This window comes from Lissotriton helveticus, chromosome 2_1 (genome assembly GCF_964261635.1).
Source record: "Lissotriton helveticus chromosome 2_1, aLisHel1.1, whole genome shotgun sequence".
NCBI lineage: Eukaryota > Metazoa > Chordata > Amphibia > Caudata > Salamandridae > Lissotriton > Lissotriton helveticus.
Window position 1 is genome coordinate 225,499,093 of NC_136059.1, and position 14,285 is coordinate 225,513,377.

Genomic DNA, 14,285 nt, shown 5'->3' on the forward strand with positions numbered 1-14,285 from the left:
TTTTTCTGCAACTTCGACGCGCAGAACTTCATAAAACATATACTACCTGCCTTTGACATCGACTGCGACACCTTTCGGCGACGAAGTTTCCATTCCGGTCATCCAAGTGGGTCTTTGGGCCTATCGACGCCGTGCGGCCTGCACCATATGAAAAGAACTCCATTCCAAAAATGCCCGAAATGTCAAGCAAAGTTCCCACATACCGACCACCACGAGGTTTGTAACCTCTGCCTGTCGCCGGACCACAACGAGTTGACCTGCACAGCCTGTGCTTTCTTCCGCTCGAAGAAAACCATCTGAGACCGGAGGGCCCATCGACACGACAAGAGGAGAACAGCTCCAGCACCGGAAGACATCTTCGCCGACGAGGTTCCACTCGTTCCCAAAGAAGACTCACCGGATCTCCTGATCGTCTCCGAGGCAGATGACTCCGACGACTCCATTCCATCGGGTCAGCGCGTGAGTACTACTGCCCCGGCCACGCATACGCCCAAACAGAAGGCAAAGGTCAGCACTCTGCCCGCTGGGCCCAGTCGAGACTGATAATCTACTTCGAAAGTCCCGCCCTCAGGCTCGACTCCGAAGAAATCTTCCACGCCTTCCGGTGACTCGACACCGACCAAGAGTCTTCCATCGACTTCGGAAAAATGTCCTCCGCCTTCCGGTGCCTCGTCACCGAGCAAGACTCCGTCGGCACCGAAGCCAAAACACCCGTCGGCTCCGACACCGAAAGAAGTGCCGATACCTAAACCAAAACCTGTTGCGGTCTCGAAACCGAAACGAAAAGACGCACCTGCTCCGAAGCCGCCAACGGTGCCGAAAAACACACAGCCTGATTCTGAGGCCTCCAAGCCCTCGAACATGCCTTCTAAGCCAAAAACGATGCCTTCGGCGCCGAAACCTAAGCCACAGGTTGCTTTAAAACCTTCCAAGGTTAAGGACACTAGACACCCTACGCCGGCACCGAAAAAATCGACGCCCAAGAAGGTTGTTCCTCAAGAGGACCTTTTTCAACCAGATCCTCAATAGAAAAAGATCTTCATCAACCCGAAAACCGGTCACGTTGGTGCCACACCGCTCAAGAAGAGACCTGCAGCTACACCACCTACACCGGTGGTTCCTGCCAAAAAGAAGGACTGTGCAACCTCTCCTCTGCACTTTTCCTTTCCTGTCTCTCCTCCTTCTCCTGCTCCTCCCTATTTTTCACCTCAAACCTCTCCTATACAGTCTCCATTGTCACCACATTCGCCACAGAATGATGATGAATATGATTGGGGTGGAGGGAACGGGGAAGGAGACACTGCATACCCTGTAGGCGAGGGCACGTGGAATTTTCCATACACAAAACCTGCGTCTGGGTGGGGCTTTCTATATCCTGCAAATGACCCTGCTGTCCCTGAGGCACCTTCATACCCATCTAAACCTTCTCCTCCTGAGGATACTATTGGGTTTGGCCAGCTAATAAACAGAGCTACTACATACCATGGTGTCTCCATGCATTCTGAGGCCATTGAGGAAGATTTTCTCTTAGATACTTTTGAGCAGTCTCAGAGATCCGCTCAAATTCTTCCCATGATCAAAGGAGTGGTTAAGCATGCTACTGAGGTCTTTAAAGATCCTGTGCGTACCACAATTTTAAACCCCAGGATTGAAAAGAAATATAGACCTGCACCCTCATACCCAGTCTATATTAAAGGACACCTACCACTAGACTCCTTAGTGGTATCCCACGCACGTTAAAGGGCCAATTCTCAGACTTCTGGTGAAGCACCCCCGCCTGACAAAGAATCCAAAATTAGTGATGCGTCAGGCAAGAGAATAGCTGCGCAGGCTTCCAATATATGGCGCATAGCTAATATACAAGCCCTCCTCTCTCGTTATGATCGGGCTCACCACGACCAATTGGAGAAATTGCTTGAGCACCTCCCAGACCAGTACAAAGATCAAGCTACTGACCTCTTACAGGAAAGCAACTTAATATCTAACGCTTCAATCGAATGCGCACTAGATGCCGCAGACACAGCATCTAGGGCTATTAATACCAGTGTCGTTATTAGGAGACATGCGTGTCTACGCATCTCATGGTTCAAACAAGAAGTGCAAACCACCATTTTGAACCAGCCTTTTAATCAGAACCAATTATTCGGCCCAGAGGTAGACACTACCCTTGAAAAAATGAAAAAAGACACAGACACTGCCAAGTCTATGGGGGCCTTACAGTCTACCCCAGCTCGAGGTTCCTTTTGTCGCTCCTCTTACAGGGGCGGCTCCAAACAAACTGGAACAGACACTAACACGTCTTTAAAGACACAAACCTTCTCCAAAAAGGGTTACTATAGAGGAGGATACAGAGGCAATAATACCAAGGGCAGAGGTAGAGGTAATAACAACACTCGAGCCTCTTGCGCCACTAAGCAATGACTTCCCTACGCTCCCCACGCAGCATTCCACTCCTGTAGGGGGCAGACTAACACAGTTCCTGCCTGTCTGTAACTTCATTACAACAGACAAGTGGGTAAGACAGATTATGCAACATGGCTACTGCCTAGAACTTACAGCAACCCCTCCACACATACCTCCCAGACAGCATCCAATGTCTACCGATCATCTAGCTCTGCTTCAGCAAGAGGTTCTGTCCCTTCTACAGAAGGGTGCGATTCAGTTAGTTCCTTTACAGGAACAAGGGACGGGGGGGGTTTACTCGCTGTATTTTCTAATTCCCAAGAAAGACGGGACCCTAAGACCGATTCTAGAGCTCAGGCCCCTAAACCATTACATACAATCAGATCATTTTCATATGATCATTCTGCAACAAGTGCTTCCACTGCTGCAACAGGGAGACTTCCTTGCTACACTAGATCTGAAAGACGCCTACTTTCACATCCCTATACATCCTGCTCACAGGAAATATCTAAGGTTTGTACTGGAAGGACAACACTATCAGTTCACAGTCCTTCCATTTGGGGTGACGACAAGAGTATTCACAAAGTGCCTAGCAGTAGTAGCAGCACATTTGCGAAGACAACAGATCCATGTCTTCTCTTTTCTAGACGATTGGCTCATAAAAGCCAAATCGGCCAGTCAGTGTGGTACACACACACATCAGACGATCCAAACATTGCACAACTTAGGGTTTACAATAAACTACACCAAGTTGCACCTAGAGCCTTCGCACGTACATCAGTATCTAGGGGCTACAATAGACACCACTACAGCTCTAGCTTATCCCAGTCCAGCCAGGATACAGAGCATTCATAACTTAGTTGCTGTGTTTCAACACCAACAGTCTCTCCCAGCCAGAGTGTTCATGAAACTCATAGGCATGATGGCATCTTGCATCTTCATAGTTCCACACGCAAGATTGCAAATGCGTCCATTACAAGAGTTTCTAGCATGACAGTGGAACCAAGCTCACGGTCAACTAACAGACCTGGTGTTGGTGGACAGCCGCACACATCGCTCTCTGCTGTGGTGGAACACCAAAAACCTGACAAAGGGGTGGCCGTTCCTAGAGCCAGTTCCACAAGTAGTGCTCACAACAGACGCATCCCTCACAGGATGGCGACCCGATCTCCTACGACATACCACTCAGGGTCAATGGACCGCTCAACAGCGGCTACTTCATATAAACCATCTCGAGCTTCTAGCAATATTCCTAGCACTCAAGTCCTTCCAACTTCACGTGCAAGGCAAGGCTGTCCTCATCCAGACGGACAATATGACAGCCATGTACTATATTCAAAAACAGGGGGGGGCACACTCTCTGTCCCAGCTTGCACAAGACATTTGGAGATGGGCCATGCCTCAAAACATACATCTGCTAGCGGAACACCTTCCAGGAGTTCACAATCAGATAGCAGATCTGTTGAGTCGGCAGTCACAACAGATTCACAAATGGGAATTGCATCCACAAGTTCTTCAGCCATTCTTCCAACAGTGGGGTCATCCACACATAGACCTATTTGCCACCCACGAAAATGCAAAATGCCCAGCCTTCCCCGCCAGGTTTCCACACCCACTGTCCGAAGGCAATGCGATATGGATGAACTGGTCAGGCAGATTTGCGTACGCTTTTCCGCCTCTCCCATGCCTCTATGGCTTTCTAAGGAAATATACCACTAGAGGACATATGCAAGGCAGCAACATTGTCTACACCATACACCTTCACTAAACACTATTGTGTTGATGTGCAAGCCAAGCAGCAAGCTGCATTAGGCCAAGCTGTCCTTAAAACTCTCTTTCAAACGCCTGCAATGGATACAGTTGACCACCGCTAGAGGGGATACTGCTGCACAATCGATGCACAGTGTACTATCTGCAGCTCATATGCCTCGAACGGAAAATGCTACTTACCAGTATGCATCTGTTCTTGGCATGTAGAGCTGCAGAGTAGTACACGCCCTCTCGCCTCCCCGGGACTTGTATCCGTTCCAGTTTTCATCTTACTTAGATGCATACACATGGACATCCTTCTTTCTTTACTTCTACTGACTCCATCATTTCCCATCATGGCGAAAAACAATCTGAGGATGGAGCCGGTGCCCATGCGCAGTATTGTCCAAGGGAGGAGTCACCTATCGGGACTAACAAAGACTTCTTCCAAGAAGACAACAACCTGCAATCATCCGAGCCCAACACCAGGTGGCGATCTAATGCACAGTGTACTACTCTGCAGCTCTACATGCCAAGAACAGATGCATACTGGTAAGTAGCATTTTCCTTTCTCCAGTAAAGGCCAGATCATAGAACCCTTCAACACAGCCATACCAGCTTTGAGTTGGGCTTAAGTGATGGACTGGTACCAGGGCTCATAAGGTTTTTCTTGAGACATGTAGATCTTAAAAGTTGTTGAACTTATATCCTGCTTTTTCTGCCTCTGCCTCTTCTTTCTACTGCAGCTGTTACGTAAAGAGAATCTGGACCTGAAATTGACTCCGTACAAGGTTCTGGCTACCAGTACCAAACACGGTAAGCTAAAACATACCTGCAGCCAATTAAAAGCTTAGATTGTATACGCGGAGTGATGTTCTTTCAGCTTGGTGTGATGTATCAAGGAGTGACTGACCAGCATCTCATGCCCCCTACATATACCTCTTGTACACTTTTACTTCCTGCGGTATGCAGACTATTCTCTCAGAATCAAGTAACCCTAATAGTCCATTCTATTGATGAACCCAGCACATGTTGGACATGGGGTCGAAATAGCAACACGCATGTTTCAACATATTCTACTCTACATTCATTTGAATTGTAGGTATGGAGGTTGTTTCCATTTTTTTAAAATCACCAGTGTATTTTTCATGATCACATTTATTTGCCAAAACCCACTTCTAGGCACTTGTGACTGTGCTGTTTGTATCGGATTAATTTGCTGTCTGGGCCAGAAAATTGCATGGATTTTTTAAAATTATTAAACAATATGTAATATTTTTTGTAAGGATGGAATAGCCCTCACAATAAATTTGTGTTTTCCTCTTCAAACAAGGCTCTTGCATTATATGTAATTGATAGTAACTGTAAAAGAGTTCACAGTGACTAAGCTAAAAATAAAACCTAAATGTTTTGCCTTCAGACCTGTTTTTGCTGACTTCACTTTAGCTGGCCTTAGGACTCTGCACACCTTACCTATACTAACCAGTGGTAAAGTGTTTGTGCTCTCTCCTTACAACATGCTTAATTGACTTATACCCAATTGGCATATTTAATTTACTTGCAAAACCATAGTAAAACATTCCTACCTGTGCCAAGGGCCTGTAAATTAAATGCTACTAGTTGGCCTGCTGCACTGATTGTGCCACCCACCTAAGTAGCACTATGAACATGTCGTAGGCTTGTCATTGCAAAACCTGTGTTTGTGCAGTTTTAAACTGCTATTTTGACATGCCAAAATAAACCTTTTTCCAGGCCCAAACCTACCCTTTAATACATAAATTCACCCCGAAGGTAGGCCTGGACCAGTGCTTAATTAGTTTTAAAAAGTGCCAGGGCCCTCGTAAAGAGGCGACTAAAGCTTGCACCACCAATTGTCCCTGCCATTGCTTCCATAAAAAATACCAACACAAGTACTAACCATCAGACCCTACAAGTGTGAAAATTCAGACTATTCCAGGCCAACTAAAGCTATAAGAGTTGCTTGGGCGGTCAGGTATTAGTCATCTTTAGTGTATGTTGAATTACTAAACAACTGTGCTCATCACAAAATTAGAATATCAGTGCCACTATGTGGTGGCATGTCATATGTGCCGGTGTTGACAATTAAGTGCCGGTACAGAGCGCCAGGAACTACCTGCTTCAATTAAGCTCTGCCCTGTACAACCCCAAGGTAGGGTGCAGTGTATTTAAAAAGTTGGTCATGTACTTTTAAGCTTTAAATGTCCTGATAGTGAAAAACTCTTACATTCGTTCTTCACTACTGCAAGGCCGTCCTCTTCCAGAGAATAACTTTGGAATTAAGTTATTACATTTTATAAGTGTAATTTCGATATGGAAACAGGTAGCCTCCTCATGTTTGGTGTCTCTTGTATCTCAATTTAAAATCCTAATGCATAGTGAAGTCTGATTATAAATTACAATTCTGAAAATACCACTTTAAGAAAGTTGGTATTTTCTTTCCTTAGCCATTTGGTGTCTGTGGGTCACATCACTGGGTGTGGTTGACAGTTGGACTTTGTATATTCCTCCTAGACAGCCACTCACAATGGGAGCTTAGGTGTGAGTGGATGGTTGTTCATTGGCAGGGTGGAAGGGAGGAGCTGGGCCCAGTCCCACTTACACTTGAATAGGCTATATCCTGTCTCCACACAATGGAGACAAACTGTAGTTAGTCTGGAGCCAGTGCTAGGTAGGAGGGGCACCTGTGCACCTCAAAAGTTTCTCCGCACTTCAAAGGCACACCTGTGTGTAAATACTGGAACTCTGACACCAACTTTTAGGTACACTTCTGGACCTGTGAATACTCTGCCAGGAAGCAGGATTGCTGTGCTGCTACAAGCACTGCCGCTCTGCTGGATTGTGAAAGACTGTAACTGCATCTCTGGATCCTAGAGTGACTCCAAGGGCTAGTTGACTGGCCTCCTGATCTGAAGCCTCAGGGGTATAAAAGGCATTCAACAACCTCACATCTGCACCTGGACTCTGCCATCTGTGAGTCTACCCTGCCAAGTGTTGCCACCCTAGTCCTGGACCCTTAAAAGTGGGATTAAGGTGCTTTGCCATTGTTTCTGTCTCTAGCCGAATTACGCATCTCCTCTGCTGTGTGGTCAACCATGAGCAGAGCCTGCGCTTCTCGGCTGCTGCGTGGATTGGACCCGTTGCAAAGACCCTCATTGCAGCTCTTTGCCACGTCCGCTTTAACCCTCATCGATGGCAGCCTTGACGACAGTTCCAGACTTTGCTTCAAAAGCCCAGTCAACAGGATCCTTGACACTGCAGGCCCTCGGACTGCAGCCCGTCGCATTGCGGAACCGATGCCTCGCTTCGGCTGCATGGGGTGTCTTCAACACAGATCCTCAGAAAGCTCACAAACCAGGATTTAAGGTATTTTGTTCCGCAGGCCTAACTTGGTCCCTGTAACCGGCCAGGTGCTCCATCGTGGTAGGCCTGAACTTGTGACTTTATCCCTGTCTGGCACGGACCGATAGCCACAAGTGGTACTTTGTGCCTTTTAACCCTTTTTTCACCTATATCTATAAAATTGCAATCTTTGGCTCTACGTATTGGATTTTTGTTGTTTTGGTCTTGTTTATTTCAGTAAACAAAGCTCTATTTTTCTAACTTGTTGTGGGATCCCTTTTATGTGGTGTTTTACCTTTTTGCTGTTTGAAGTGTGGCACAAATACTTTACACATTGCCTTTAAGTTAAGCCTGACTGCTATGTGCCAAGCTTCAAGAGGATTGATCACAGGTGCCAAGGATTGTGGTTGCTGCTTGCCCAGGGCTCACACCTCAGTCAACCAATAACCCAGTTTCTCCCAATACATTATCCAGCTTTACGGGTTAGTTAAAAGGAAGAATGAAATCTGACATCTTATAGTAACCATTTTGATTAATTTTGTTCTGCATGTTTGTCTTGTGGTTGTATGAATTTTAATTGCTGTTAAATGTAAGACATAAATTTAAAATTCCCATTTGGAGTAAACAAATGTTACTTTTTCTTTTCAGGTTTTATGCAGTTCATTCCATCCGTGCCTGTAGCTGAAGTTCTTGCCACGGAAGGAAGCATACAGGTAAAAGTGTTGCATTGCACACTTCATTAATTCGATGATATAATAATTACTCTTAAATTGAGTGAGTTAATATTATAAAGTTTCGTCTCTTAGAGATTGCACTCTCACCTTGTGGAGGTTTGACTAATCAAAAACAATATTAAGTATGTCTACCCTCAAAGCCCAATAGACATTAAAGACTCATTCAAGCTGTATTGGTCTGAGCTGAAGACACAGAAGCTGGCCTCTCATGATTGGTATGAAGCCATTTAAACATCCCACTCAATGGGGTGGAATGTCTTCATTAAATATAGCCTGCCATTAAACATAGGGAGATTGAAAACTCTAGCAGATTTTTCCTCGCTCCTTTTTCCCTCCTTTCACAGTTCCTGCTGTCTAGGCATCACAGTTACTTCCTTTAAACGCCTGGTGATGGGGTCAGAGGAATGGAAGGTCTTAGCATCATGTGATTCATCTGTCCTTATTTTCTGTGCTCGTTGGCTGATTGCCTGTGTGAGCAGCTCAGAATGCTGGGAAGGAAATGGAGAAAATATTTGTTGTCTTCAGTGTCAGGAGTGAGGTTGCCCTTCTCAGGTGTAGGAACACATTCTTTAAAGGCTGGTGGCAAAGAAAGTGAAGTGTTTTTTCCTGGATTCTGAGCCATGAGGAGTCCCCTCTTAAAGCAGGATTGAGCTTTGGCAGCTGTGGATGAAACATGCGCTGCTGCAGAAGGTATGTTTTTCAGTCAGGCAATGTGACTTCTTGATGTGCTTATGTGATGAATGAGACTTAATAGCCGTGCATTTGATGAATAAATGCATGCATATGATGAATGAAGGTTTGTAAATGTATGGATGCTGCAGGTAGGAGCTGCAGCGGATGCCTGGATGCAGTGTTGATGTGATCGTACTTGCATTAGCATTCAATCAGGTGCACTGTATTAGTGTGTATGGCATTGTCTGCATTATATAGTGCAGTAGGACAAGACGATGTGCAGTGAAACCAGTAGGCGGTAGTTAGAGTGAAGAGTTTGATCCAGTACAGGAGACTGATGTGGACATTACCTCATGTGTGGAAACATTTTCAATCCTGCTGTACCTGTCAAGATTTGATTTATCCCTCCCTATTGCTGTCTGCTTGTGAATGTCACCTCTGTCTCTTAAATGGCCTGCCAGTGTACATAGATAATCTCAAACCCATTTCATCATGCATGCTCTAAAGTCCTTTGTGTCATGTTTTTCTTCTCTAGAATTTTTTTAGAAAACATGCGCCAAGTGAAAAGGGACCTTATGGGATAAGTGCAGAGGTTATGGACACATATGTGAAAAGCTGTGGTAAGTTATTTCAAGTATTTGTGTGTGTTTTTAATGTGGTGTAATTTTCAAGGTAACTAGTCCTCCTCTTAAAGAGTACATGATGGCATAATTCATCAGATTCCTCGCCTCATGAATCTCTCCCAAGTGCCAAATTGGATCTGGATTTTTATTTTAACAGCTATATTTTGCCAGTTTTCAGCAAAGAAAATAAGCACATTACACAAACATTAACAATATGTGTTCCCACCAGGAGCGATCATTAGAAAGCATAAAATAGGCCATGAAAACCATAATATAACAATGAGTATGTGCAGTGATCCCTGGTCAAACCACCTCCCAGCAGGGGGGAACAGGAAACCCAGACAGACACATTATCAGACCAGCTCCACCCCGTCTCGATCAACAAGACCTGCAAAGGCTACCAAACCCAGTGGGTGCACATGTATCTGACCCCTAGAATTATTCTTCACAAAGGTTTAAAAGGGGTTCCATATTTTGTCAAAATGCAACTTTGTGTCTCTCCCATTTGCAGTCATGCACTCCATAGTGTCAATCTCCCAAATCTTAGTCCATCACAATGGCATAGTTGGGAATTCTGGGCGTTTCCAACGAAAAGCAATCACCAAGCATGCTGCCACCAGACAGTGGGTAATCGCTTTACCCGAAGGGAGATTAAGTGGGTAAAGTCTCTGTTCGTCTGGGGCTCCAAAGAGTGTCTGTAGGGGGTCAGGGTGAGCATGATCGGTAGGGTTTCAGAAATTTGACGAAACATGTTTCCATAAGTTGGAGATCATCAGATATTCCCCCCACAAGTAAAAATATGTGCCACGAGCCTTGCATTCCCGCCAACAACTATAGCTCAAACCCATCATGTGAGGCAGCCGGGCCGGGGTGAAATTCCAGCGCAGCAGTAAATTGTAAGCACTCTCCCTGTATTGGATGCACATGGGGGACTGAGCCGCCTGCTGGCAGATGGCACCCCAGTTCCTCTCATTGATCTCAATGCGCAGATCAGTCACTCATCGTATAAAAAAGCCTGGTTACATCTTGAGTGCACTCTAGTGCCCTATAAAAATGTGAAATCACTTTATTTTTGTTTCCGCCACTGAGAATTTCAACTAACAAATGTGTCTCCCGTGTAGCTTCCTGAAGGGTGGCAGTCTGGTGAGCCCAGTGGATCAACTGAGTAGCTCTATTCAGATCTGTATGGTGTAGTGGAAAGTTGGTCGCACACTGATCTCTTATCTGGGGATATCCTGTCAGCATATAATTTGTGAAGAGTGAGTTAGGCCCCGGTTTCCCACTTGCGGAACCGTCCATCCAACGTAGCTGGGGGGAAATCCAGATTACCCAGAACCGAAGTGTGTGGGGATGGGTATAGCTTGAACTGACTAGTATGGACAGCTTGCCTCCAGTGATGTTGAGTACACAAGGCAGAGGATAACAATGTGCTGGCAGAGGAGAGGCTGCAGAGCAGCAGCCACAGCTAATGTTTAAGTGGGATTCGACTCACAAACTGTTCCATTTGTACCCAGGGCCTAGCAGAAGCACAGATCCAATCTAAAGCCGGGGCAAGCTGGGCAGCCATAATATAATGGGCTGCATTTAGGACCTCGAGCCCGTCCTCCCACAAAGAACGCCACAAAACTGCCTCGGCCACCCTGGAAGGTTTGCTTTCTTTATAAATGACCATAGCTTCCTTTGGATCAACACAACTACCGTCTTTGGTATCTGAAGCGGAAAAACCCTGACAACATAGAGGAAACTCTGCAAGAAATTCATTTTAAGGCAGTTGAATCTACCCATCCAAGAAATCTCTAGCTAACCCCATCTATAGAGGTCTTTGAAAAGAACGTCCAAAAGTGACGGGACATTAAAAAGAAAAATATCTGATGAAACGCTCAGAATGGACACCCCTAAATATTGAAAGTCAGTAAAGGTCCAAGCAACACCTCTGAAATCAACATTGTGTTGAAAAGACGACACAGGACCTAGCCCCATACTGAGTGATTTTTTGTAATTAATTTGAAATGCTGAAACCTCCCTAAAGGTTTTCAACGTGGCTTAGAGTGTATTCGAGAAGAACCAGGGTCAGTATCATCAGCAAACATGGTGATTTTCGGTTGTGTGTCACCCAAGGGGAGCCCTCACACATTGAGATTCGCTTGGAGTTTCAGGATAAGAGGTTCAACATAAATGGCAAATAATCGCTGGGAAGAGGGGATACCCTTGACAGGTGCCTCCGGACAGCATAATCGAGTCAGACAGAATATCTTGCGTCTTAATCTTCATGGATATTGACACAAAATTGGCCAAAATATAGGACTTCAACTGTGGGCCCACGTTTGTCATGGATAGGACCTTGGTCAAAAAGGACCAGTCCAGCCGATTGAATGCTTTCTACACATCCAAGGATAGGAAAAGCATCTGTACCCCACCTCATTTGGCTTGTTCAGTGGCATTAACTGTGTGTCAAGTATTATCTCCTGTTTGTCAATCTTGTATGAAACCACTCTGGAGCGGGGATAAGAGGTTGGGCCATATCCTCAGCAAACGACTTACCAAAAACTTAGTAAATATCTTGACGTTTCTATTCGAGTGTGTAATTGGTCTGTACGTCCCACATTAATTTGGGGTTTGGATGGTTTTAGTATCATAGAGGGTGGACTCCATCATAGTTGAAGTGACTGATCCATTGTCTAGGAAAGAATTAAAGACCTTTGTCAGATGGGGATGAGCAACTCCCTGAAAGACTTATAAAAAATAATTGGGGAATCCATTGGGACTTTATGGGCTTTAGGTGTAGGAAGCTGGCTCTGTATATACTATACCAAAGTAAGGCCCAGAGAATCCTCAGAGGTATAGCAGAGGTCAGATTAGACAAGTACTGACAGCTCTCTTTGTGGTAGTGTGGACGAACAGTGAAACGTATCAGGAGAGTGTTTTAAGCATTTATTGTATTCACTCATTCAAAGCTGGTGGTACACACTCAGAGACAAAATCCAGACCAATTAGGTAAGTATAAAAAGGTATACTTATATTTTATTTTGTAGAACCAAGCGGCACTTTGCACAGGTAAGTAAGAAATGCTTTCAAATGCAAGGCTGTACACAGTAATGCAATTTTACATTGTATTGGAATCGTTTACTGGTTTGTATTACTTTCAAAATAGTTCAAAATACAGAATGATTACTATTGATTACTCTTGGATTACTTTTCAGTTACTTTGAGTACTTGAGGTGATATGCTGAGGTATCTTACACTAGACTTTGTCACTTACAGATAAGTACGACAAGAGAAAGCATAGTTTCTTTTCTTTCACACAAAACAACAATTCAAGACATTTTTCTGAACAAAACCTGTGGAAAAAAAGGAGAATATCGGTTTGCAGGTAAGTAGACGACCTGCAGGAACAGTTTTTGGGGGTTAGAACCAAGGTTCCTCAAGGTTCACCACTAGCAGCACTAGGGCGGCCGGGTGCAGGGTGTAGGATGCCAGTGTTAGCTAATGGGGCTAGGAGGTACTTCGGTTGGGGGCTGCTCATAGGCAGGTCACTCTGCCTCAGGAGCCAAGCTCCTAGGGTTAAGGTTAGGGCAATTGTGGTCCCAGGTCAGCACCAAGTCCACACCACCAGTGGCGCAGGGGCGGCCGGATGCAGGGTGCTTAGGAGGGGTCAGGAGCTCAATGCAATCCTATGGAGGTTCCTGGTTTTGGATTTTAGCTGCAGGTTCGGTCCAGTAAGTCTTCCCTGAAGAACCAACAGCTGGGCACGTAAGTTGGAGGGCTCGGGACTTAGGTGCACCTCAGGTTCTCTTCTCCAGGTTCACCTTACCTGCCAACTCGCGGTTGGTGTGCAGAGGTTGCAGGTGACGTTGGCGAGTCCTGGGGTGATCCACCCATGGAGGACTTGGACTCTGTAGCGCTGGGGATCTCGCAGGGACAGGTGGATCACTTGGAATCGGGCCGTAGGCGACAGATGCATTGGTGGTTCCAGGCGTTGGGTTTCGTCATCCTCAACAGGCTCAGAGCTTTTCTTTGTAGTTTCTTTAGAGCGAAGTTGCTGTTTGCAGGAGATCTAGTCTTTGTTGAAGGCCGTCAGTCCTCCCAGAGGTTCTGGAGGTTGCTGGCTGCAAGACTTGTAGACTTTTGGTGCAGGATCTATGGTAACTGCAGGCGGTCCGGTAGGGCTGGTGTAGTGAGGATACGGTTCTGCCTGCACACATTGCTATGTTAGCATAAGTGAGTTAGTTGCCCAAACGCCATTTTGCCGCTTTTGCGCACAACACTACATGTCTCAGTTTTTATTAAGACTACCTGCTTGCTTTCCTTCACATGAGAACAGTCTGTTTTTCACATCTCTATACTCTCACTGTGACGTCAAGTCTGCACAGAGTGATCAAGGTTAAATAACAATGTATGCTGTTGATGCAGGGTGACCATCCTAAGCTCTAGACATCACACACACAGCTGCTCATTTCTGAAACTAGGGGGCTTTTAATATTTTATTGCATGCATGAGACAAGCACTTGGAAAAAACCTTTCCATCGAGCTGTGCTGATCTGGGATGCGATTCACTTCACCTGACTTTGGAGGTATAGGGTCCCCGTTTTAACCTAGGGATCTTCTATTGTTATAATACATAGCTTCTAGCCATGGGAGGGTGGTACACAAGGCACTATAGACCTGGTTCCACTATCATTATAATATGATTTCTCCCTTTGTATTTTATGGAATTGTAACAATGCTGATTGTATTGATTTTATGC

The 14,285-nt window shown here is 45.4% G+C and overlaps 1 protein-coding gene across 2 annotated transcripts in view; it reads left to right on the top strand.

Moving 5' to 3' along the window:
- PIK3C3 (phosphatidylinositol 3-kinase catalytic subunit type 3) overlaps positions 1-14,285 on the top strand; it is an 875,540-nt gene that overhangs the window by 485,744 nt on the left and 375,511 nt on the right. For both annotated transcript variants that reach the window (XM_078674734.1, XM_078674732.1), the window contains 3 exons: positions 4,899-4,968; positions 8,161-8,225; positions 9,454-9,538. In XM_078674734.1, coding sequence (XP_078530860.1) covers positions 4,899-4,968; positions 8,161-8,225; positions 9,454-9,538 — 220 coding nt within the window. The remainder of the gene's footprint in view (positions 1-4,898; positions 4,969-8,160; positions 8,226-9,453; positions 9,539-14,285) is intronic.